This window comes from Microcaecilia unicolor, chromosome 7, assembly GCF_901765095.1.
Source record: "Microcaecilia unicolor chromosome 7, aMicUni1.1, whole genome shotgun sequence".
NCBI lineage: Eukaryota > Metazoa > Chordata > Amphibia > Gymnophiona > Siphonopidae > Microcaecilia > Microcaecilia unicolor.
Window position 1 is genome coordinate 197,943,319 of NC_044037.1, and position 26,547 is coordinate 197,969,865.

The window sequence follows — 26,547 nt, forward strand, 5'->3', positions numbered from 1 at the left end:
ATTTTATAGAATTCAGCCCTATATCCATCTGGCCCCGCAGCTTTATGTAAAGCACTAGCTTTAATTTCTTTAAGGACCTCCTCAGTCTCAATCGGTGTATTTAGCGCCCTTTTCTGTTGTTCTGAGATCTTTGTCTTGTTGATATTCTCTAAATATATGTCAGGGTCTAAATCATCTTCGTCTTTTTTGGCATATAGCCTAGCATAATAATCTTTAAATACTTCTCGTATCTCTGTATCATCATGTACTAGGTTCCCCCTCTGTGTCTTGACCGCCAACACTCTCCTCTGCCCCTTCGCCTTCTGTTATTTTAGTTTTATTACAGTGCTTGCATTTGATTTTTTTACTAATCTTATTGAGAGTAGGAAATGGATAATGTATTGAAAATTGTGTGCACCAGTAATCCTTTATTGGAAAAAGAACTTGTAAAATATAATGGGAAGTGTGTGGAGTTAGCAAAGAAAGACCCCTTTATTGATTGGCCAAAGACAGGTAGTCTTGAAACTCCCACCTTACTCAGTCTTTTACAGTTGCTAGAATAATTTAAGAAAGGAGAAAGTTTGGTAGAACATTTGAAATATTATGATTTGTGGAAAAGGGAGCATGATAAGAAGTCAGTGAATCAACCTCTTCCTCCTTATACTTACACACAGGCTGGATTGTATCCAGCACTACCGACTGAGGATGCAGTTGAAGTAGCAGATGGATTTAAACCCATCCCTCCTGACCTACAGCCTTCTGCTGAGCCGCCAACCTCACGTCCAGAGTCTTCCGCTCCATGGGGACCAATGGACCAATAGATTTGACTCCCCAGAATAAATGGATATATGTTTCTGGTTCGGTACAGAGCGTGGATTTGCCTAATCCTCACTGGTATTTTCAAACAATGTTAGAACCGGACCAGCTTAGTCCCATTCTCATTGCTAATAGTGATTGGGAGGATGATGAAGAGGACCCTCTAAACCCCCCTTGGGAGTATGACCAGCCTAGTGTTAATATAGTGGATAGGCTCAGGGATGCAGTAGCTAGAACATCTGTGACTCAGGCACAAGCTTGTACCCCTAAGCAGATTGTATTTCAGGGAGAACATTCAGACTATTTTGTAGATCCTTAGGTGGATAATTTAGCGGGATGAACAGAATCTATGACCATGCAAATGACTCCCTACCCCTATTCATAGGGGAGTAGGAGACCTTAAATGAGACATGAAGTACATGCGGGAAGGTTTACTAGTGTGGGAGAACTACAAAAAGAGACTTAATGGGCATCTTCCACAGATATTTGGTAAATGGTAGCCTGGACAGAGTCGTCCATCTAAGAAATATGTGTCGTGGACTTTTCTAGATTTAACTACACTGATTTTTTTTCCCTTCTGCCTATTGAGAAAGAGGTGAATCAGAGGATTGCATCATTTGAACAAAATGCTACGGGACAAGAATTGTGTATTGGGGATATCAAAGCATTACTAGCGAAATTACCAGGTGTTAATGTGGATGCAGTTTTTAAGAGAACAAGGTTGGGTTCTGTTACCCTTACCACAACTTCTCATGATGGGATGGGTTTGGTGCATATAGGCAGCGGGTGTGGCAAACATTAAGGGATATGTTTCCGACACAAAGAGATTTCTCTTCGCTCATGCACAAGACCAGAGACCCCACTACAGAGTCCATACATACATTTTTTACAAACTTTCAGGAAGAGTGGTGGAGGCAGATGGAGCAACCTGTTGATGCATCGGGAATGCTTTTGCTATTCTTGCAGTCATTAAAAGGGGCATTGCGACAACCTGTAAAAAAGAAACTTGAGAATATTGTAGCCTTTGAAGACAAGTCTTGGACAGAGGCATATGCACATATTATAAATTTTTGTCAGCAGCATAAGTCAAAGTTAGAGAGGCCAGGAAAAGATCTGGTGCAGATGCAGAGTAAGCTGTATAATCTCCAGCAACAGGGGCAGAAAAAGAACAATGACAAGTCGAAAAAGAAAAGGGTAGTTACTAAGAAGGTAAAAGAGTGGATGTCAGATCCAGATTCTGATTGGGAGCAGAGTGTGGATTCAGAGGATGAGCAAGAAATGTATAAGACTTTAATGAGAATGTGTTTTCAAGGGGCTCACATAAACTGGCAGTCAGAACCACGAAGAGGGAGAGGTTTTGCCATGGGGCCCATTAATAAAGGGGGACAGCCCAAGTCGTAGAAGGGAAACAGAATGTTGGAATTGTGGTATGTGAGGGCATTATGCTTCTAAATGCAGACAAAATGCTCCCCGACCTTGCCCTCCTCCAAGAGGGAGGGCTTGCGGTCCTACATATTGGGACCCAGAAGAGCATTTGCGCACCTTTCAAAATAATAGTGCATCCTGACTTATTGCTGCGATGCAGGTTCGTGCAGGTGTGGAGGAGCCTTTTGTTACTCTCACTGTGAATGGGGTGCAAATGCCTTTGCTTGTTGATTCTGGTGCCACTCGCTTGGTGGTTACTTGTCTACACCAGGGCATAAATCTGTCTTCTGTTTTTATACCAACTACAGGCTTTGCAGATCTTGATCAAAATATACATCTTACCGAGCCTTGCATTATACAGTATGTAAGTGAGGCTACAGTTGCCCAACTTCTATATGCACCCCATTGTCCTGTTAATCTACTTGGTAGGGACTTGTTAACTGTTTTTCAATTTTCAGTTTCTTTTGCTCCTCCTCCTGAATCTGCATCGCCTGTTTTTCAATTGTTATTACAGGAGGCCAGAAGGGTGGCCACTACTGAACCTGAAAGTTATCCTTTTCCTAATCATGATGCCATATGGGCCACACCTGATAACCCATATGGAAAAGTGAGATCAGTAGCATCAGTTACTTTAAAGACTAAACTTGAGGGTGTGGGACCCAGGAACTGGAAGTCTCAATACCCTCTCAGTAGGGCAGCTCTTGAAGGTATTTATCCAGAAATTCAAAATCTATTGGCACATGGTATTATTGAATTAAGTGATTCTTCTTTTAATACCCCATTGTATCCAGTCCCCAAGGGGGAGGCTCAGTGGCGTATTGTTTATGATCTGCAAGGACTTAATGAATTAGTGGATACTCAGTTTCCTAATGTTGAAAATCCTGCTACTATCTTGCAATCTGTTTTTCTGGGATCTTTTCACACTGTCTTGGATTTATCTAATGCAGTTTTTTGTGAGTCCCTTTAGATCCACAGAGTAGACTTCTTACAGTCTTTCAGTATGAGGGCCAAACTTATCAATGGACACGGTTTCCACAAGGGTATGCTAAGAGTCCTTCTGTGTTTTCCAGGGTGCTTTCTCATGATTTGGCGGCATTTACTTCTTCGTTGCCAGACGATGTCACTCTTCTCTCTTACGTTGATGACTTGTTTATCTCTGCTCCAACTGCTGACTCCTGTATGTATTATACTCACAAGTTGCTTGATGTCTTACAGGACTGTGTTTATAAGGTCAGTCCTAAGAAGGCCCAAATTTGTTAACGTAAAGTGTCCTTTCTGGGATTTGACATTGTATTGCAAGGTAAAACTTTAACTTGTTCATTTCAGGAGACCTTTTCTCAGTTAAGCTATCCAACTACTGTTCGGCAGTTGCGAGGCTTATTGGGACTCTTTCATTTTTGTAGATTGTGGATTCCTGCTTTTTGTGCACATACTCTACCTCTACGTAGATCCCCTCATAGTTCAGCTTTGTTGTCTCTTACTGACTCTGATCTACAGATAATCACTGATCTCTCAATTCTTCTTTTGGATTCTCCTTTTTTGTCTTTTCTTGATCTGTCTCAGCCTGTACACCTTTATGTGCATCATGGAGCCAGTGGTTGGGCTGCAGCTGCTGCCCAACTCCCTTCTTCTAACCCAGTGGCTTATTTTTCTGGTTCTTTCACTCCAGTGGAGCTTGCCGTTTCCTCTTCTGAATTCTGCTCTAACCCTTGTTCCTATCCGTAAATCTGATCCTTTCTCTTTTCTTCTGGACCTTTTGGATTTTCCTTCATCCCCTTTTGTGGAATCCAAACCCTTCCCCTTCCTTTTAATTTCATATTATCCTCTGACCCCTTTCCTACTGGCACTTTTTGGTTTACTGATGCTTCTTTGTTTAATTCCACTGTTGGTTTTGCTTTTCCTTCAATTTACCCAAACTGAACAGTTGTTTGCATAAGTACATAAGTATTGCCATACTGGGACAGACCAAAAGGTCCATCAAGCCCAGCATCCTGTTTCCAACAGTGGCCAATCCAGGTCACAAATACCTGGCAAGATCCAAAAAAAGTACAAAACATTTTATACTGCTTATACCAGAAATAGTGGATTTTCCCCAAGTCCATTTAATAATTGTCTATGGACTTTTCCTGGCAATTAATTCCAGAGTTTAATTACATGTTGAGTGAAGAAAATTTTTCTATGATTCGTTTTCAATTTACTACATTCTAGCTTCATCACATGCCCCCTAGTCCTAGTATTTTTGGAAATCGTAAACAGATGCTTCACATCTACCCGTTCAACTCCACTCATTATTTTATAGACCTCTTTCAAATCTCCCCTCAGCCGCCTTTTCTCCAAACTGTAGAGCCCTAGCCGCTTTAGACTTTCCTCATAGGAAAGTCGTCCCATCCCCTTTATCATTTTCGTTGCCCTTCTCTGTACCTTTTCTAATTGCACTATATCTTTTTTGAGATGCGGCGACCAGAAATGAACACAATATTTGAGGTGCAGTCGCACATGGAGCGATACAAAGGCATTATAACCAGGGGCGTAGTCACGGGCGGGCCTGGACGGGACCAAGCCCAGCTACTTTCCCTCCAGGCCCGCCCAGCCAACATCCTCATATGAAGGGCGGGGCGGACCGCCCCGCCCCAAGTGTCAGCAGGTGGGGGGTGTTCCGCTGGCACCGCAGTCCCCACCTGCCAGCTCTGTTGACGGACAGACGATTCTCCTGCCACTCGGCTCCCAGCCTTAAAAGGGCGGGACACAGTGAAGGAAGGGCCGACGCGACGAGGCAATTTGCTTGCTTTACAGCTGTAGCAGCACTGAGCAGAGCAGATGCAAGGCACTTCAACAATTGTTTTTTTAAGGCTGGGTGCCAGGTGGCAGGAGAAGAGGGTCATCTGTCCGTTGATGGAGCTGGTAGGCAGGTGGGGACTGGGTCAGGAAGGGGGGCTCAGATAGGAGATGGGGTCTGGGTGGGGTGGGCTCAAATGGGAGAAGGGGCCTGGAGCTGGAACTGGGGTCTGAGAAGGGGGCAGGAGGGAGAATTGGGCCATTCCTGGGGCAGGTAGGAGAGTGGGTCTGGGGTTGAAAATGGGGGCCCTAATGCAAGGCATATGGATGAAGGGAACTGGGGGCTGAAAAGGAGGGTAGGTGGGATAAGGGGGCTAGTACTGGAACTGGGGTCTGAAAAGGGGCAGGGGCTGAAACTGCGGACTGGGGGCTGAAAAGGGGACAGGGATAATGGGGCTGAAATTGGGGACTTGTGGGATTGTGGGGCTGAAACTGGGGTCTGAAAAGGAGGGGCAGGTGGGAGATGTGGGCTGGGGCTGGAACTAGGGGCAGGTAGGATAATGGGGCTGGAACTGAGGGCTGAAAAGAAGAGGCAGCGAGAGGGAGGTCAGACCCTGGATGGATGGGGAAGGGAGGGCAAATGGTGGATTGAAGGGGCAGAGAGAAAGACCAGACAGTGGATGGAAGGGACAGCAAAAAGGGCAGACACTGGATGGCAGAGAGAGAGTGAATACAGATGCTGGATGGAAGGAAGATGGTGAAAAGAAGATGAGGAAAGCAGAAACCAGCGACAACAAGCTGTAAATAAAATATATATTTTTATTTGTTTGCTTTAGGATAAAGTAGTATTGTAGATATGTTAATAAATGTTTATAAATAGAACATGTAAATAAGGTAATCTTTTTATCGGACTAATTTTAATACATTTTGACTAACTTTCGGAGAACAAAACCCCCTTAGGTCAGGCTAGGATACTGTAACAGCACTATACTGTACTGACCTGAGAAAGAAGGTTTTGGCCTCTGAAAACTAAGTGTATTAGTCCAATAAAATGGTGTTATTTTATTTTTTATATTTGTTTTATTTCTATTTGTTAATTTGTAAAGTGGTGATTGGTACTTGTTTTTTGTTTTTGTTTTTCAAATTTACATCTGCTCTCTTTATATTTTGCACAGTACTAGGGGACATTTTCTGTTTCTGTGGTGTTGCATTGTTTGCAGAGTCTGGCATCTTGGGGGTTCAGTTTAATTTTTGCCTAAATAGAAAGTTATAGTGGATTAGGGTGTATAGTGGATCAGTTGTCATTGACTGTGCAGGATCGACCATCTGTACTATTCTGTGTGGTTTCGTTTTACAGTAGGTGAATTGATGTTCTAGTGCTCACTGTAGTGTTTAAGATGCTTTCCTTTTCCTTGTGTGACTTGTAGAAATTACTGCTTATGGTATGCTAGAATTGCTCTATAGGTCCTGAGTGTTTTGTATTCTCGATATGCCTAGTACTGGATTTTGGAGGAGGGTGTTCAAAAATGACCAGCCCCAGGTGTCAACTACCCTAGGTACGCCACTGCCCATACCCACCTCTTCACAAGTGCATCCATGTTTATATGTCTTTCCCCTGCTTGTGGAGTGGAGTGGAGGAGTAGCCTAGTGTTGAGTGCTGTGGACTTTGATCCTGGGGAACTGAGTTCAATTCCCACTGCAGCTCCTTGTGACTCTGGGCAAGTCACTTAACCCTCCATTGCCCCTGGTACAAAATAAGTACCTGAATATATGTAAACCGCTTTGAATGTAGTTGCAAAAAAATCAGAAAGGTGGTATATCAAGTCCCATTTCCCTTTCCCTTGTTCACTTACTTCCTTTTGTCTTTTCTCAAAATGGCTGTGAGGATAGACTCTTTTCGATCACAATAATGTTTTCTCTTCTTATTGGCTGGTAGAATTGGCTTTATTTATTTATTTATTTATTTATTAGGACTTATTTACTGCATTTTGAAACTATTCATTCAAGGTGGTGTACAATAGAAATAAATCAAACATAAGCAATAGACAATCACAGCAGTAAAAATATTAAAATAACAATACAAAGTATGGCATAGTATACTACTTAGATAAACTCTATGTTGAAAAAGGGAAATGCAAACCACAATAATAACAATTCTATCAATAAATAAAGTTTGCAAAATTAGTTTGTGGGTGTTGCCCCAGAACTGAATATTTATGCAAATGGGAACCTCAAATCTCCAGATAGGGAAAAAATACAAACGTATTGAACCACCACTATCTGATTAGGAGTCCATTAATATCATCAGTTCCAGTAAGGACGAAAAGAGGGGAAAACCAATCATACGCAAAAACTCACAATTACAATGCATGGTCATCGACCAGGCTATATTGGGTAAGAGAGGGAGGGATATTAAAAATATGCTATGGTGAAAGGAACAACGTTGGATTTATATGTTAAATACAGTTGAACCAAATGGTCTTAATAAAAACATCGAATGGAACGCTTATTATTGATCTAATGTGAACCACTTCTAGAGGCGTGGTCTTTCAATTGGATAGAAGGATCCACCATGTAATTTCATTGGCTTCTTGATGACGTCTGATGATTTAAATTCACATGCACCAGTGATTCCCTCTGCGCCATCTTTGTGTGACCAGCGACTGGGACTCAGATTCTAAAGTCGTTTGGAGTTTTTGGACTAAGTTCAGCACCCTTCCTGAAGCAGCCTCTGAGTTGGCGAAACAAGGCGCACTTGTTGAAGGGTTCTATAGGAAGTTGTGGCCAAAGCAACGCAGGACTGTTGATACACCTCTTTGAATAAACCGATGTCAACCCTCTTTGAATAAACCGATGTCAACCCTAGTGATACAGGATCCACCATACCCTGAAGTTAAGTACCGATAGTTGTTCATAGTTTACCTGGATGGTCTACAGGGTAGTCTGTAAGGATTGATTTCTGCGGGGGTTGCCAGGGGGTATATACAAAAATAGGGGGTGGTCTGCATAGCCTGTGACATTTATTTGAGCCGGACTCAGTTTATTTTAGTTTGGTGTTTGGTGTGCCCCACTCATTGTGTAGTAAGATAACAAAAAAGGGGTTTTTTTTTAATCATGCATTTTTCTCACTTAATAGTGAGTTTTTGCGTATGATTGGATTTCCCCTTTTTTTTGTCCTTACTGGAACCGATGATATTAATGGACTCTTAATCAGAAAGTGGTGGTTCAATACATTTGTATTTTTCCCTATCTGGAGATTTGAGGTTCCCATTTGCATAAATATTTTGTTCTGGGGCAACACCCGCAAACTAATTTTGCAAACGTTATTTATTGATAGAATAGTATACTACTTACAATGTCAACATAATAAAACATTTTAATAGATAGCATAGGGTGTAAGCAAAGATGGAACATACAAATATGTAAGAGAGTAAGAGAAGTTTGAAAATAAGGGTACTAATTTAAAGAAAGTTGCACATGAGGTCAGAGAGGTGTTTAAATATTATCTCAGCTAGGGTAGGAGTAGATAAACGTGGATAAAAGTAGCATCACCCTCTCTTTTGTGGACTGATTGCTTTTGCATCAGTAGTTCATAGCTACTCCTTTGTGAGTCACAACATGGACTCCATCAATGAAAAGGACTATGTTGGCTATCTTTGGGACTTTGGTGGATCATTGCTGCATTGGTAACCCTTCCTTCAATAGTGTGTGTAAGAGATTCAGAGCCAGCACAAGAGACTGTGGTACCTTGAACCACCACCCCCCCACACACACACACACACATGAGATTTGGTAGCGTCCTCTCTTTTTTAAGTCCCTCCATCCCCGCTGTGATAAAGGGTGCCAAAATCCTACATCCAGGTTTGGCATCTCTTCCTCAGGGGGAAGGGAAGAGAGAGGGAGCGATGTCTAACTGGGATTTTGTTATCCTTTCTCACCAGTGCCCTGAGCCAGTGCCTTATTTGGTCCATAGGTTGAGCTGTCCCTGATGAGATTGTATGAAAAGTATGAGAGGGAAGATTCAAATTAATTGTTTGCCCCAGACAAATGTGTGTAGTAGTCTCTATTTGCTTCTTGCATCCTCTATACCATTCCATGCTTCCCAGTTCAAAATGGCTGATCAAGATATGGGAGAGATAGCCACCCATCTAATCTATCTCCCTCGCCCCTCCTAAGCAGTGATGGGGAATTTTGTGCTGTCTAATGTGATTCTTTGGCTTTCTCACCCCTTCATTTTTCTCCAGTTTTCAGCTATCAGATTCATCCTTATGTAGGAATTGAGCATTTTCACGTTTCAGTGTTAGGTGATAATTCTAGATTGTTTTTCATAACAAATTTCAGCTATCAGTCCTTCAATGCAATTTAAAATGCATTTATTTTAATATATTTGCATTTGGCTCACGCCTTTTTCCGGTTATAGCTGGTGTGTTACATTCGGGTACAGTAGGTATTTCCCTATCCCTGGTGGACTCCCAGTCTTAAGTTTGTACCTGAGGCAATGGAGGATTAAAAGCTATTTGCCCCTTAACGCATGTTAAAGGGCAAATTGTCACATGACTGTAATGCACAGTAGTTTATTACCATGGGATACATACTATTGAGATGCAAAACATCCAAATGCTTATTAGTATGTACATTCAATAATGTGACTTCTAGGGACCTTTGAAGAAGCAAAAAATAGTAGTCATTCCAAAACAGGGTAACGATCAAACATCTATTAGTAATTATTAACCCGTATCATTAATGTGGAATGTAAGGTGTATGCCAAGATTTTATTTGTGAGTGACATTGCCAAAGGGTTAGAATGTAAAGTTTGCCTTTTTGCAGATGATACTAAGATTTGTAACAGAGTGGACACCCGGGAGGGAATGGAAAACATGAAAAAGGATCTGCGGAAGCTAGAAGAATGGTCTAAGGTTTGGGAATTAAAATTCAATGCAAAGAAATGCAAAGTGATGCACTTAGGGAATAGAAATCCACAGGAGACCTTTGTGTTAGGCAGTGAGAGTCTGATATGTACGGATGGGGAGAGGGTTCTTGGGGTGATAGTATCTGAGGATCTGAAGGCGATGAAACAGTGTGACAAGGCGGTGGCTGTAGCTAGAAGGTTGCTAGGCTGTATAGAGAGAGGTGTGACCAGCAGAAGAAAGAGGTTTTAATGCCCCTGTATAAGTCATTGGTGAGACCCCACCTGGAGTATTGTGTTCAGTTTTGGAGGCCGTATCTTGCTAAGAATGTAAAAAGAATTGAAGCGGTGCAAAGAAAAGCTACAAGAATGCTATGGGATTTGCATTACAAGACGTATGAGGAGAGACTTGCTGACCTGAACATGTATACCCTGGAGGAAAGGAGAAACGGGTGATATGATACAGACATTCAAATATTTGAAAGGTGTTAATCTGCAAATGAACCTTTTCCGGAGATGGGAAGATGGTAGAACAAGAGGACATGAAACGAGATTGAAGGGAGGCAGACTCAAGAAAAATGTCAGGAAGTATTTTTTTCACGGAGAGAGTGGTGGATACTTGGAATGCCCTCCCGTGGGAGGTGGTGGAGATGAAAACGGTAATGGAATTCAAACATGCGTGGGATAAACATAAAGGAATCGTGATCAGAAGGAACGGATCATCAGAAGCTTAGCCGAGATTGGGTGGCAGAGCCGGTGGGGGGGAGACGGGGCTGGTGGTTGGGAGGCGGGGCTACTGCTGGGCAAGACTTCTACGGTCTGTGCTCTGAAAATGGCAAATACAAATCAAGGTAAGGTATACACAAAAAGTAGCACATATGAGTATCTTGTTGGGCAGACTGGATGGACTGTGCAGGTCTTTTTCTGCCGTCATCTACTATGTTACTATGTGTTATTCCAGGAAAAATACCACCAGCGCTTCTTAATGGGGCTAAGTAGGTGACAGGAGCTTCCAACTCCACACCAGCCCCCCCCCCCCCCAACTTGAAGAACACCCCAGATCAAAGATCCCCCTCTGGAAGCACCTCCCCAATGCAAGACCCCCCACCCCAAACAGCAAATGCATCAACACTCTGATGTAGGCTTGCCTTGATATTTCCCTGTTGTCTAGTCAGTAGCAGCGACCCCCAATCACTCCTGCCCTTGCAGGCATTGGGTTCAAAATGCCACTACAGACCTCATAGTCTCATGGTACAAGAGCTAGGAGTCAAGCTGCCATATCAGTGCCTGAGTGCAGATTAGTCATGCTTGTAAATGAAGGTACTGTGAAAGGCTGATTTGTATCACACTTTGTTAATGATCCCCCTAAATGATTTGCCCATGGTCACAAGGAGCCACAGTAGGCTTTGAACCAGACTTCCATGGTTCTCAGCCCGCTGCTCTAACCACTAGGCTACTCCTTCAAACTGATTTCAAATGTAGATTGATAAACATATTTAAGTGTGCTGCAACCATTTCTTAGTGGGAAGAGTTTTATTTTCTTTCGTTAGTTTCTTCTGCTGCAATTGTGTTAACTTTTCTTACTAAACACATTACCTTCACATGTTTACATGTGCTTTTTCAAGTTGAGTAGAGGCTTAATTTGGAAAGGCGGCAGGGACTGGAATCAGCACTAGTGACTACAGCTCTGTGTATGTATTTCCACCCCTTTGAAAAACCACAAGCGATTTCCTCTTGGAGTCCTTACTTCCTTTCTGGAAATGATTTTCATCTCCAAGTAGACAGAGGATCTATTTTTTTGTTTGTTTTCTCTCTTTCTGACTTCCCTATTTTACTTTTAATGTTTTACTTGGCTGCTTTTTGTCAGTGTCCAAATATATATTCTTTCTGGCTACAGATAATTATATTCAGGTTTCACGCTTGCCTTTTTAATTTGATGTTTCTTTTCTTTCTTTTTTTTTTTTTTTTTTTTCCAAGTAACGTTTTCATCAGCCAAAAGGGGTGGCGGTCAAAGCACAATTGGTGCTTAATGCAACAGAAAGTGATGAGGGCTGGCTGTAGATTGACGTGGCATGAAAAATCTTGACTAAATGAGTTGCAGCTTCTGTGGTGGTGCGTGAAGCCCCAAGTACGTTACTTTAGAGTATGTTGTTACAATGGAGTTAGTGCATGCATGTGAAAATGGCTAAAATATATCCGCACGACGTTAGAGCTCCGGAACAGGAAGGTTCAAAACTTTGGATTTATGGCTAAAAGTGAACAGAATCGAGTCTGAACCTTGGAGGAGGGATTTGTTTGTGCTTTACGGTTACTCTCGGAGCAACGGATTTTGCTGCTTCCCTTCTCTCTCCAGCAGTTCAGCTCGTTGCAAATCTGGTCATGGGGTGCGGACTGAGAAAGTTAGATGATCCAGATGACAGCAGTCCTGGAAAAATTTTTTCAACATTAAAAAGACCGCAAGTGGAAACAAAGACAGATTATACTTACGAATATTTATTGCTGGATTTTAGTTTGGAAGGTACATGTTTCCTATTCTCTCTGTTAAACAGGGTTCCTAAAATGTGCGGGGTTGCTACATACAAGTAGGAAAATATATATATTTTCCTACTTGTAGAAGAAATAATTCCAGTATATTTTTCCTGCCAGTAAATATATTAAAAATTAAAAACAGTACTATATATATAATATATATACTGTTCCTGGATGATAAAACTGGGGAAATAGCCTAATTCAGCGATGGTCTTAAATTACTTCAGCAATTGATCAACTGTTACGAAAGTATGCAAGAATCTCAACTTTGTTACAATCTGTAAGACAGTATGAGCCTTAGTAAGCAACAAAAAGCACAATATTCTCACAGATCCTTTTCTAGAAATCTTAGATCGGACTTTAAGCAAATCTTTTGATTCTTCTTTCCCAATTACATTTTATGAGGCGAAATGGCTCATTGATTAAAATGGCCCTGAGATTTTTCTCCACAGTTGAAGATAAAATACTTCACAGGGTACATTTTTTCTCGGCCGTGTTTTTCTCTCTGAGAAACTCCATTTCAAATTTTAAAACACAAATAAACAAGCCCAGATGGCTGCCCTCTAGGAACAGAGACAGCTCTGTTCTGCAGAATACTTTGAAGGGCCTCAAGTTTTACAGTCAAGTTTGCTAGAAGCTTTGCCTGGCTGGTCTGAAGTAATTGCAGAGAAAACCAAAACTGAACTGTTATCTATTTTATTCAACAAAATGAGAAATCAATTAATCAACACACTTCTTAAAGTGTGCCAAACCAAAAGAATTTTCTGTACTTTTAAAAACAGTTTTATGAGTATTTTCACAAAAATAAATTATATGTGAAGAAGTTGTAGGTGTAAAATAGCACTCTGTGCAATGTTGGTTTGTTTAATGTTTGTGTGGGGACGGTGTAAAAGCCAGATCTGCGGGAGATCGAATCCGGGAAGATCCCGAGGATCCCGCTGTATCCGGTTTTTACACCGTCCCTGTTTGTGTGTAACAAGTTGGTATAATTTGCAAGTTAAGATGCTTTCCAGATTAATGTGTAGAAAAACTATATATTAACAACCTCTGTTAAGAGGTGGCCTGTGGCTTGGAGGTAGCAGTGTTGCAGGAGGTCAGTGGCTTATGCCCTGGATCAAATAGCAGCCAAGATACTTCAGAGGTAGTATTCACACAGCATCTCGGAGGAGGGGAGTCATCAGCAAAGCCAGTACCAGGGTTCAAGAAGCGACATTAGTGTTTGTTAAAATTTGTATATACCGCTACACAATATAATTGAATGCAGTGGCGTAGCCACAGGTGGGCCTGGATGGGCCAGGGCCCACCTAATTAGGGCTCAGGCCCACCCAACAGTAGCATACATTTAGCAGTAGCTGGTGGGGATCCCAAGCTCCACCAGTTGAAGACTTCCACCTGATGGAAATGAAAATGCTACTCTCCATGATACCAGCACTTGCACATGCTTTAGTTTTCAGCGCATGCGTGCTGCAGACTGCCAAGGTGGAAAGAAGTGTTTTCCTGGCAGCTGAAATTTTATTTTGGGGGAGGGGGGAGAACACTTGGTGCTCACCCAAAATCTGTTTTCTGGCTACGCCCCTGATTGAATGACTCCTCGCCTCAAGACCATTGCTGCGATAACCAAACTAGGAAGAATCCCTAATGGGAAGGGTGGAAGAAGGCTCAGAACATCATAATTTCATACTGGTTTCAGTGGAGGAGTAACGGCAGTGGCTGGAGTAGCAGGTTAAGAACAGGGGAAGCCAGGTTGAGATCCTGCTGCTCTCTCATGTCACTTGTGAAAGTGGGAAGTCACTTCACCCTCCATTGCCTCAGATATAAACTTATGTTTACTAATGTGCTTTAATGTAAGTTATACAATTAATAAATACCCATACAGAAAAAAAAATGAGGCTAGCATTAAATAACATGCAAACACAAGTTAATGTGATTTAATAAACATTAACACACATGAATAAATGAAGCCATTGCATCAGACAACTACCTACTATACGTGCATGTAACTTGCCTTGTGCTCGGGTTGGAAAGATCCGTAAGTACATAAGTATTGCCATACTGGGAAGACCAAAGGTCTATCAAGCCCTGCATCCTGTTTCCAACAGTGGCCAATCCAGGTCACAAATACCTGGCAAGATCCCAAAAAAGTACAAAACATTTTATACTGCTTATCCCAGAAACAGTGGATTTTCCCCAAGGCCATTTAATAATGGTCTATAGACTTTTCCTTTAGGAAGCCAGCCAAACTTTTTTTAAACTCTGCTAAGCTAACCACCTTTACCACATTATCTGGCAACGAATTCCAGAGTTTAATTACACGTTGAGTGAAGAAACATTTTCTCTGATTCGTTTTAAATTTACTACATTGAAGCTTCATCGCATGCCCCCTAGTCCTAGTATTTTTGGAAAGCGTAAACAGACGCTTCACATCTACCCGTTCAACTCCACTCATTATTTTATAGACCTCTATCATATCTCCCCTCAGCCGCCTTTTCTCCAAGCTGAAGAGCCCTAGCCGCTTTAGCCTTTCCTCATAGGGAAGTCGTCCCATCTCCTTTATCATTTTCGTCGCCCTTCTCTGCACCTTTTCTAATTCCACTATATCTTTTTTGAGATGCGGCGACCAGAATTGAACACAATATTCGAGGTGCGGTCGCACCATGAAGTAATACAAAGACATTATAACATCCTCATTTTTGTTTTCCACTCCTTTCCTAATAATACCTAACATTCTATTTGCTTTCTTAGCCGCAGCAGCCCACTGAGCAGAAGTTTTCAACCTATCATCAGCGACAACACCTAAATCCCTTTCTTGGTCTGTGACTCCTAACGTGGAACCTTGCATGATGTAGCTATAATTCGGGTTCCTCTTTCCCATATGCATCACTTTGCACTTGCTCACATTAAATGTCATCTGCCATTTAGATGCCCTGTCTCGTAAGGTCCTCTTGTAATTTTTCACAATCCTCCCGCGATTTAAAGACTTTGAATAACTTTGTGTCGTCAGCAAATTTAATTACCTCACTAGTTACTCCCATCTCTAGGTCATTTATAAATATGTTAAAAAGCAGTGGTTCCAGCTCAGACCCCTGGGGAACCCCACTAACTACCCTTCTCCATTGAGAATACTGAGCATTTAACCCTACTCTCTGTTTTCTATCTTTTAACCAGTTTTTAATCCACAATAGAACACTACCTCCTATCCTAAAACTGTCCAATTTCCTCGGGAGTCTTTCATGAGGTACTTTGTCAAACGCCTTCTAGAAATCCAGATACACAATATCAACCGGCTCCCCTTTATCCACGTTCACCCCTTCAAAGAAATGTGGTAGATTGGTGAGGCGAGATTTCCCTTCACTAAATGCATGTTGACGAGGCATATTTTCAAAGCACTCAGCCTTCCAAAGTTCCATAGAAACCTATGGAACTTTGGAAGGCTAAGTGCTTTGAAAATATGCCTCATTGTCTCATTAATGCATACTTTTGAATATGCTCTGTAATTTTGTTCTTAATAATAGTCTTTACCATTTTGCCCGGCACTGATGTCACACTCACCGGTCTATAATTTCCCGGATCTCCTCTGGAACCTTTTTTAAAAATCGGCGTTACATTGGCCACCCTCCAATCTTTGGTACCACACTCGATTTTAAGGATAAATTACATATTACTAACAATAGCTCCACAAGCTCATTTTTCAGTTCTGTCAGTACTCTGGGATGAATACCATCCGGTCCAGGAGATTTGCTACTCTTCAGTTTGTAGAACTGCCCCTTTACATCCTCCAAGTTTACAGATAATTCATTAAGTTTCTCTGACTTATTAGCTTCGAATACCATTTCTGGCACCGGTATCCCACCCAAATCTTCCTCTGTGAAGACCGAAGCAAGAATTAATTTAATCTCTCCGCTATGGCTTTGTCTTCCCAGATCGCCCCTTTTACTCGGTCATCTAGCGGTCCATCCGATTCTTTTGCCGGCTTCCTGCTTTTAATATACCTAAAAATAAATTTTACTATGTGTTTTTGCCTCCAACACAATCTTTTTTTCGAAGTCCCTCTTACCCGTCCTTATCAGCGCTTTGCATTCGATTTGACATTCCTTACGCTGTTTCTTATTATTTTCAGTCTGTTCCTTCTTCCATTTTCTGAAGGATTTTCTTTTAGCTCTAATAGCTTCCTTCACCTCACTTTTTAACCACGTTTGGTCTTCCATCCTTTTTTAATACTCGGAATATATTGAGCTGGAAAACAAAGGAGGCTTAAATTAATTTCCTTCCCCTACCCACCACATATAACAACTGAAGATGATTTTTATTTATAGAAGTATTTAATTAATTTGACTGAGTGGTTCAGCAGGTGATTTGTCTGCTTCTCCGAGGACAAGCGGGTATAATATTCTCACATGTGGGTGCCGTCATCCATGGAGCCTGGTGCAGACACTGCAATAGTGTACTGTTACTTTAAAACTTTAAGGCAGTGCCACACCACGCATGTGCAACGCTTGAGTGCAGAACCAGCAGTGTAGCATTTTCCACGGAGCAGAGAGGTTGGTCTTCTAATCTCTCCTCAATGTGTCAAACATTTGTCTTTTGGTGCCTTTCCATGGAAAGCATCCATGCTGCAGTAACCACTCTCCTTCTCTTCAAGAACTTTCACATCGAGAGCGTTCAAGGTCTTTGAGATCTCCCATGCCTGCATAGGCTGTAACTCGGGCTGGATCCACACCATTGTCTAGGCCAGGAAATCTGGGCTATGCTCAAAAAGGAGCTCTTGAGGCTACTGCATATGCAATCTATGCAAGCTTCCAGGGTGCTTGCACCAGCCCGTGGCCCAGCCCATCAATACATCAGAGAGACAGTGAAGGGAGAGGTCCCACACATTAGCTTGGTATCAATGGGTGGTGGCACCAGAAACCTGACCGACACATGCATCAATATTGGCAGAGGAACTTTCTCCAGCCTCAGAGACTCATCTGCCTCAACGCAAATCCAATAGTCTAATCGACACTCTCTTCCATGAACTTCCCAAGAACAGTACTTTGAAGAGTCAGACTCGGACCACTCCTGGGAGACAGAACAGAATCCACAGAACCTCTCCGCTGAGGAGTCATAGGCATTCCATCTGATCCTTCTCCACTACCTGAGAGACATAAGTGTCCTCCAGCAAGTATATCCTTTCCTAGTTTTGTTCATTAGATGGCCCAAGCCATACCTTTCAGAGTGGAAGAACTCTTATGAGTCTCCTCCTAGGAATTACTGTTCCATTTCATACAATTATAAAAAATACTATGATCAAAAACTGGGAGACTCCAATAACAGATCAAGTTGCTCTAAAGAAAATTGATACAATGTACAGGATACAGAAATGCACTGGGTTTGAAAAAAGTTACCTCATCATTCCTTAGTTGTGGAATCTGCTTTAAAACGTACGCATAGTACAAGATCTCGTGCTTCTCCACCTCCAGGCAGAGAAGCTAGAACATTAGACCACAGACTTTTGCCACCTCTTTTTCTTCTAAAACAGAGATTTTCAACCAAATCCTCAGGGCACACCTAGCCAGTTGGGGTTTTCAGGATATCCCCTGAAAACCTGGACTGACTAAGTGTGTCCTGTGGACTGGGTTGAAAACCTAGAAGATTTGCAGGAGATTTTCAGTGCTCCAATTACTATACATCTAAGCATCATACCCCCCCCCCCCACTCCTCCTCCACCTCAAAGGACTATGCCCCAACGCTCATGTCCATTACAGCAGTGGGGTTAGAAATCATAGACTCAGTCTAAACAGCAGCCCAGTTTTGGACTCCTTCCTATAAAGCATTGCCACTGTCCAGTTATCCGTGCCAAGTGACCTACTGGTAGGAAGCAGACTTATTCTCTTTCAACAGAGGTGGCCCTTCATAACCTCTGACCTTTGGGTGTTACATATCATACAGCATGGTTATGCTCTGTGGGGTAAAAAAGACCTCCTGACCATCCATCAGGAGAGTCTAATTTTAACACCCTTCAAATGATAGTACTTCGGGAGGAGCTCTTTGCCCTCCTCTGGCAGAGTGCACTAGAACCAGTTCCTCTGCCAGAAAGAGGTTGAGGTTTTTATTCCAGGTGCTTTCTCATACCAAAAAAAGATGGGGAGAGTATGACCTGCAAAATTTAAATAAATTCCTGCTCAAAGAAGAATTTTTGCATAGTTTCCCTGGGATCACTTCTCCCCATGATCCAACTCAATGACTGGCTTTGCTCTCTAGATCTGAAGGAGGCATACACTGTGGAACTCAAGACAGCCTCCTAAGAAGTGGCTCTGTCCTCCATAAGACTCCTAGAACTCCTGGGTTTGTGATAAATTACCCCAACTCACATCTTCACCTGTTCAGAACTTAGAGTTCATCGGGGTTCTCCTAGACACTACTTACGGTGAGGCTTCCTCCCTCAACCAAGAGCAAACATGATGCAGCTCTCCAATCGGATTTCTAAATCCAACCAGGTATCTGCTCAGATGCTCCGCCTACTCGGTCATATGGCTTTCACAGTCCATGTAACATCATTGGCTCGATTGTCTCCACTGAGGAATTCTGAAGTGTATTCTCCTTTCAGTGGCCTCAAGCCACAGGATTGCTTTTGGCCCGTATTAGTCACTCCACAGGTACGCCACTCTTTACAGTGGTGGATGGTATTCCAGAATCTCACCAGGGAACTTTTGTTTCAACCCTCCCTTCCACATACCAAAGTCCTTGCCACAGATGCCGCCATGCTAGGTTGGGATGCTCACCTTGATGGTCTCCTCACACAGAAACAATATCATATCAATCTCCTCGAACTGCGAGCAATCTGAAATGCCCTCAGAACCTTCCAGGACCACATTCTCAACCAGATAATACTTGTTCACACAGACAACCAGGTTGCAATATATCACCTGAACAAACAAGAAGGAACAGGTTCTTACCACCTGTGTTGACAAGCACTCCAGATATGGACTCGGGTAGCTTCTCAACACATTTCTATAAGCCGGCAAACAGAATTCTGTGGCAGACAAATTGAGCAGAGTCCTTTAGCCTCACAAAAGGTCCCTCAGCATGCCTATAGTTTGTCAAATATTCCAGCAGTGGGAACCCCAGCAATAGACCTCTTTGCTTCTTCTCAGAACAACAAACTTTCCTGCTTTTGTTCTAAACTCTAATCATGTAGCCCCAGATGCCTTCTTGTTCCATTTTTCTCCCACTGCCTTTCTTAGGGAAACCTCTTTTCAAACTACATCAAGACCAAGTGACCGTGATCCTAATTGCTCCCTGCTGGCTACATCAAACTTGGTTCTCTCTTCTAGAGCTATTGTCCAGAGAACAATTGAGGTTGGATCCTTTTCCATCCCTAACACAGAATGAGGGGTCCCTCCATCACACTCTCTGGCCCTGATAGCTTGTTTTTTTTATGACATACTTGTATTCCTTAAACCTTCCAGAAGGAGTCTCTAGAGTACTATTAGCCTCTAGGAAACTTTCTACACATTTGAAATGGAAAAGATATTCCTCTGGTGTATAGCTAGAGCACTAGACCCTGCTAGGTGCTCTCTTCATACCTTTTATGGAGTATCTTCTCCATCCTTCTGATTCAGGCCTCAAAACTAAAGAGTACACTTGAGTGCCATTAGCACTTTTCACTCTAGATAAGCCAATTTCCATTTATCCCTTGGTAGGTTTATTTCATACCAAATCTCATTTAATGAATCTATCATGCCACCTCTGGTGGTGTGGGATCTTGGTGTCATCTTCGCAGCTCTCATGAAACCTCCTATTTGAATCACTTTATTCCTGTTGTTTAAAGTTCCTCACATATATGGTAGTGTTCTTAATAGCACTTCAGCCAGAAGAATCGACAAACTTCAAGCCCTTGTGGTAGACCCACCTTACACCAGATTCTACCATGACGGGTTTGTACTCCAAACCCACTTCAAAATCCTCCCTAAAGTTGGATCAGTGTTCCACCTCAATCAGTCCATGGTACCTCCTGTTTTCTTCCCTAAAAAAACTGTCATCCTGGAGAAGCAGCACTGCATGCATACCTTAGACTACAAGTATACTCTAGTATATTATCTGAAGTGTACAAAACCTCCACAGGAAGTCCTCCTAGCTTTTTGTATCCTTTGACCCTAACAGGTTAGGGATTCTCATCATCAAATGTGCCATCTTTACCTATGCTCAGGCTTGGCTGACTCTTCATGGCCGGGTCACTGCTCACAATGTAAGTGCCATGGCAGCTTCAGTATCCCATTTCTGCCTCCATTTGAAAAAATTTGCAAGGCAGCAATATGATCTTCTATCCACACCTTCACTGCTCACTATTGACTAGAGCAGCATTCAAGGTGGGATAGCCGGTTTGGTCAAGCAGTCCTGCAGAATATTTTTACTATTTAAGTATCAACTCTGCTCTCTGAAACTTTTTATTCCCACCAGGCTCACTTTCTTCTTAGTTGCCAAGTTCATTTAAATTGTGAGCCTGGTAGCTGATCAGTCTCACATGTGAGAATATCATGCTTGCTTGTCCTCGGAGAAAGCAAAGATACTTACCTGTAGCAGGTGTTCTCTGAGAACAGCAAGCATATATTCTTACATCCCTCCCACCTCCCCTTGGAGCTGTCATTGTAGCTTTTGTATTGCTGGTCCTGTGCTCGAGCATCAGGTGAGAAGGCATCTGTGCAAGTGTGGTGGGGGCACTGCCTTGAAGTTTTAAAATGATAGTGCACTATGGTAGTATCCTCACTGGGCTCTGTGGATAATGTCATCTACTGTGAGAATATGTGCCTGATGTCCTCAGAGAACACCTGCTACAGGAAAGTAACTTTGCTTTTTGTACAGGTGTGTGTATGTTTATGATTTTGTTATATATGTTTTATTGGTATCAACCAAGAAAGGTTGGACTGTGGGGTTCAGAAATGTTGTAAATAAATTATACACACATATAGGGGGGAAATCTATAAATGACACTCAAACATGAGTGCCGGCAAAGATTGGCGCTAAGCACTGTTCTATAAAGGGTGTGTGGCCTTTATAAAATAATGCTTGGTGCCAGTTCTCTTGCCCTTACACTGCAGACTTACACTGCTAAATCATGAAACCTAAGATGGATGCGGAGACACATTGTATAAGACTGTGTGCATTTCTTGGAATGCCCCTCCCATTGCCAGGCCCCCTTTTGGTTTGCACGCTGTGGGACTTAGATATCCAGCATTATAAAATTGTGTGCAGCTAGATATGCATACAAATCCTAATTGGTGCTGATTAACATCAATAATTGGTTTTCAGCATCCAGCTATTGATAGCTTGTTAGCCAATTAAGTTGCACGTGCATCTGGGAAGCACACCCACATCTGGGCACCATATACAGAATCTGGGGGAAATATACACACAAATAGTATTGATTGTTTAAAACACACAACTAACTTACAGCAGTTCATATTTGGATTTACTATATATTTTTACACCTTCTTTTATACCTACTTATCTTTATTATTCATACACCCTAATAGATGTAAGACATGTAAGAATAATTTGTAATATCTGTAAGTTCAAAGAGGGACTGCTGCAAGAAAATGAGTTGTGTTTTTAAAATTATAGACTTCTTAAATGCTTTTATTCCATGATTTGTTCTGTTTTTGCTATTAATCTGCCCCAGTGTTGATTTAGAAGATAGCTGAGTAACGCTGCTGAGGACTCATGAATGCTTTAGCAGCATTTCTTAGTAAAGATCTAGGTTAGCGTATGGCAAACACTTTGATGCTGATGAATTTTCTGTTGCTTGATTCCATGAAAAAAAGTGTTCCAACCAATAAATGCAGAGTACTGCATATATTGCGTTGAACATTTTATGCTAACTAGAAAGAATTAATAAATGGCCCCTACCCTCCTCTTCCCGCCACCCTCTACCAAGTTAGCCTTTTCTGTTGAGAAAGAAGCAGAAGAACTAGGGAATAGACTCTAGAACTACATATGGAAATATTTTTTCACAGACAGGGTGGTGGAAATGAAGTACTGGGGAAATCTGTAAGCAATGGTGGTTCAGCCCAGAACATCAGTGAAATGACTGCATTTTGTTTCCAAGAAGGCAGGGATGGGCCAAACTACTATCGAATCAGAACCTAAACCCATATATATATGCTGATGATGTAACAATCTTCATCCCATTCAAACAAGATCTAAGGGAAATCTCCAGTGAAATCAAGCAAAGCCTACATATTATGAATTCCTGGGCAGATGCATTTCAGCTGAAGCTCAATGCAGAGAAAACCCAATGTCTGGTTCTAACCTCGCAATACAACAAGAATAAATTTACCACCATCAACACAAACTAAATCTACCAGTGTTGGACGCCCTAAAAATCCTTGGAGTCACCATTGATCGACACCTAACACTTGAGAACCATGCAAATAACATAACTAAAAATATGTTTCATTCAATGTGGAAACTAAAAAGAGACCATTTTTTCCAAGAACCGTTTTCCGCAATCTGGTACAATCATTGGTACTCAGTCATCTGGACTATTGTAACTCACTCTACGCTGGCTGTAAAGAGCAAATACTTAAAAAAACTCCAGACAGCCCAGAATACGGCAGCCAGACTAATATTCGGCAAACCAAAATACGAAAGCGCGAAACCCCTGCAGGAAAAGCTACAGTGGCTTCCACTAAAGGAACGCATCACATTCAAACGTTGCGCCCTAGTCCATAAAATCATCCATGGTAACGCCCCAGCCTACATGTCAGACCTGATAGATCTACCACCCAGGAATGCAAAAAGATCCTCTCGCACATTCCTTAATCTTCATCCTCCCAAGTGCAAGGGTCTGAAATACAAATCAATGCATGCATCTACCTTTTCCTATACGAGCACGCAGCTCTGGAACGCGTTGCCACGTAACCTGAAAACGGTCTATGAACTGACCAATTTCCGCAAACTATTGAAAACCCATCTCTTCGACAAGATATATCACAAAGATCAACATGTGTAACAGTATAATCTAACATGTGTAACTGTATAATCTTTAAAACTTCCAGACTGTCTTATAATGTCTTTCTGCTTTGACACCTTCATGTATTTCTCCACAATGTAACACAAAACCCTCTGTAAACCAAATGTATCTTCACTGCTATTTCTAGTATCCATGACGAATTTTAAGCCACATTGAGCCTGCAAAGAGGTGGGATAATGTGGGATACAAATGCCATAAAATAAATAAATTTATCAAACCCCTGAAGCAGCGACAGCAAAACGGGGACTTCCCTGCTGGGTTAATATTCAGATACAGATCAGGTGTTTGACACCAGTATCTTGGGAGTCAAGATAAGTAATCTGTGGCGTTTCGACAATAGCATATTGTAAAGCAGAAATACTTAACATACTTTTTGAGCTAGATATACTCTGTGATCTCAACTTTTTGATACAGGGATATACTCATTGTCTACCCTTAGGATCTTTCAAGTCTATTTTTTGATAATATTGGATATTTGATAGTGTGGAGTTTTTTTTTTTTTTTGGGGGGGGGGGGGGGTTAGATGATGCGCCGGGCCCATGCCTTACAGTCCAATGATCTTGGGCTGGCTGGGTGGCGATACTGAATCTCCTTTTTTTCTCCACTTTACATGTTGAAAGACTTGTATTGATCTGTGGGCGACAGCGGACTTTTGTATCTTATAATAAACACAGTTAGTGTGACACTGTGAGTTTTGAGTTTATCAATTATTTGCAAGCTTGAGTGCATTATTAACAAAATAATATATGCCATACTTGGTCCAATGTAAAGTCCAGCATCCTCGCCCTGATAGTAGCCAATCCAGATCGCAAGAGCCCAAGGAGTATCTACTATATTCTTTATTGTTCATAGCCAGAAATAAGCAGTGTCTTTTCCAAACATATATTCATTTATTCATTCTAGAGGCAGACTGAATTTCGGTTTTGGTTACGGAGCTGAAACTGGCCCAGAATCCTTTTTCTGCCCAGTTTCAGTTTCAGCCAAAAGGCTACGACTATGGTTTTGAATTCAGCCAAAACTGACTTTGTGTTGTTTGGTAGAAGCCAAAAATTTATGCTTTATCCTGTTTTGTCTTTCTCTTTCTTTCTCCCCTCCAAACAGAAGTTGCTCTCCCCACCCACTGGGGGCCTGTCTTACAATCCCTCGTGATCTACTGGTGTAGTCGGGGCAGGAGTGATCCCTAGTCACTCCTGCCCATGCTGTCTCTGCTGTCAAAATGACTGCCACAAGGGTCATGGCATCCATTTTGAGAGTAGAGCTGACATGGGCAAGAGCGACTGGGGATCACTCCTGCCTTGACTATGTCACTACACCACCAGGGATGGTAAGATAGTCTGAGGGGTGACATTCTTTGCACTCTACTTTTTTTTTGTGTGCGTGTGTGCAATATGATTGCAAGTAATGCAGTTATGATCTTGCATAGTAGTTTATATGGTATATAGAGTGCTCCAAATGCTTTTTGATACAAACCTTCAGCAGGAATTTGTCTATGAATTTGGGATGATAAGCTCCTTATGAATTGGCCTCTCTGTGAACATATCACATCAACTGTCACTGCAAATGTGACAGCCATTGTAAAAGCACTGTGGCTTTGTTTTATTATTATTATTATTATTTATTGTATTTGTATCCCACATTTTCCCACCTCTTTGCAGGCTCAAAGTGGCTTACAATACATCATGGATAGTGGAAATGAGAGGAGAATAGACATTTGGTATTACAGAAGGATTTTGGGTTGCATGGTAATGGAATACATGATGGTGATATGATAGAGGGTATTCTTAACATTTCTGGATGTATGTAGGAGTTTCACATGTTTTGATCTTTGTGGTATATCTTGTTGAAGAGATGGGTCTTTAGTAGTTTACTGAAGTTGGTCAGTTCATAGGTCGCTTTTAGGTTGCGTGGCAATGCGTTCCAGAATTGCGTGCTCATATAGGAAAAGGTTGATGTGTGCATTAATTTGTATTTTAGACCTTTACAGTTGGGGAAATGAAGATTAAGGAATGTGCGAGATGATTTTTTAGTATTCCTGGGTGGTAGGTCTATCAGGTCTGACATGTAGGCTGGGGCCTCGCCATGGATGATTTTATGTACTATGGTGCATACTTTGAACGTGATGCGTTCTTTGAGTGGGAGCCAGTGTAGCTTCTCTCGTAGGGGTTTTGCACTTTCATATTTTGATTTTCCAAATATGAGTCTGGCTGCAGTATTCTGGGCTGTTTGGAGTTTTGTGAGTATTTGCTCTTTGCAGCCGGTGTAGAGAGAGTTGCAGTAGTCTAGATGACTGAGTACTAATGATTGTACCAGATTACGGAAGACGGTCCTTGGGAAGAATGGTCTTACTCTTTTTAATTTCCACATTGAGTGGAACATCTTTTTGGTTGTATTTTTTGCATGATTCTCAGTGTTAGGTGCCAATCAGTGGTAACTCCAAGAATTTTCAGGGTTTCTGAAATTGGTAGATTTAGTTTTGGTGTGTTGATGGTGGTAAATTTGCTCGTGTTGTGTTGAGAGGTAAGTATTAGACATTGGGTTTTTTCTGCATTGAGTTTTAACTGAAAAGGCATCTGCCCAGTACTGCATGATGTGTAGACTTTGGTTGATGTCAATGGAAATTTCTTATAGGTCTTGATTGAATGGGATGTAGATCGTTACATCATCAGCGTGAATGTATGGGTTGAGGTTTTGGTTTGATAGTAGTTTGGCCAAGGGTGTCATCATTAGGTTGAATATAGTCTGTGAGAGGGGAGATCCCTGTGGAACTCCACATTCAGGTGTCCATTTGGCTGATGTAATCGAATTTGATGTCACTTGATATGAGCGTGTGGTTAAGAGTCCTTTAAACCAATTAAGAACGTTGCCTCCGATACCGAAGTATTCAAGGATGTGTAGTAGGATTCCATGATCAACCATGTCGAAGGTGCTTGACATGTCGAATTGTAGGAGTAATATATTCTTGCCGGTTGCAATCATTTGTTTGAATTTAGTCATAAGCGTAACTAGTACTGGTTTCAGTACTGTGATTAGAACGAAATCCTGACTGGGAGTCGTGTAGTATTGAGAACTTGTTTAGATAGTCTTTAAGTTGTTTGGTTACCATCCCTTC

At 41.8% G+C, this 26,547-nt stretch overlaps 1 protein-coding gene across 3 annotated transcripts in view; it reads left to right on the plus strand.

Annotated features, from left to right (window-relative positions):
• The first annotated feature begins 11,953 nt into the window (after positions 1-11,953).
• RFTN2 (raftlin family member 2) overlaps positions 11,954-26,547 on the plus strand; it is a 108,108-nt gene continuing 93,514 nt past the window's right edge. For 2 of the 3 annotated variants that reach the window (XM_030209612.1, XM_030209614.1), the window contains exon 1: positions 11,954-12,419. In XM_030209612.1, coding sequence (XP_030065472.1) covers positions 12,281-12,419 — 139 coding nt within the window. In that variant the 5' untranslated portion in view covers positions 11,954-12,280. The remainder of the gene's footprint in view (positions 12,420-26,547) is intronic. The other variant, XM_030209613.1, reaches the window with a different exon arrangement.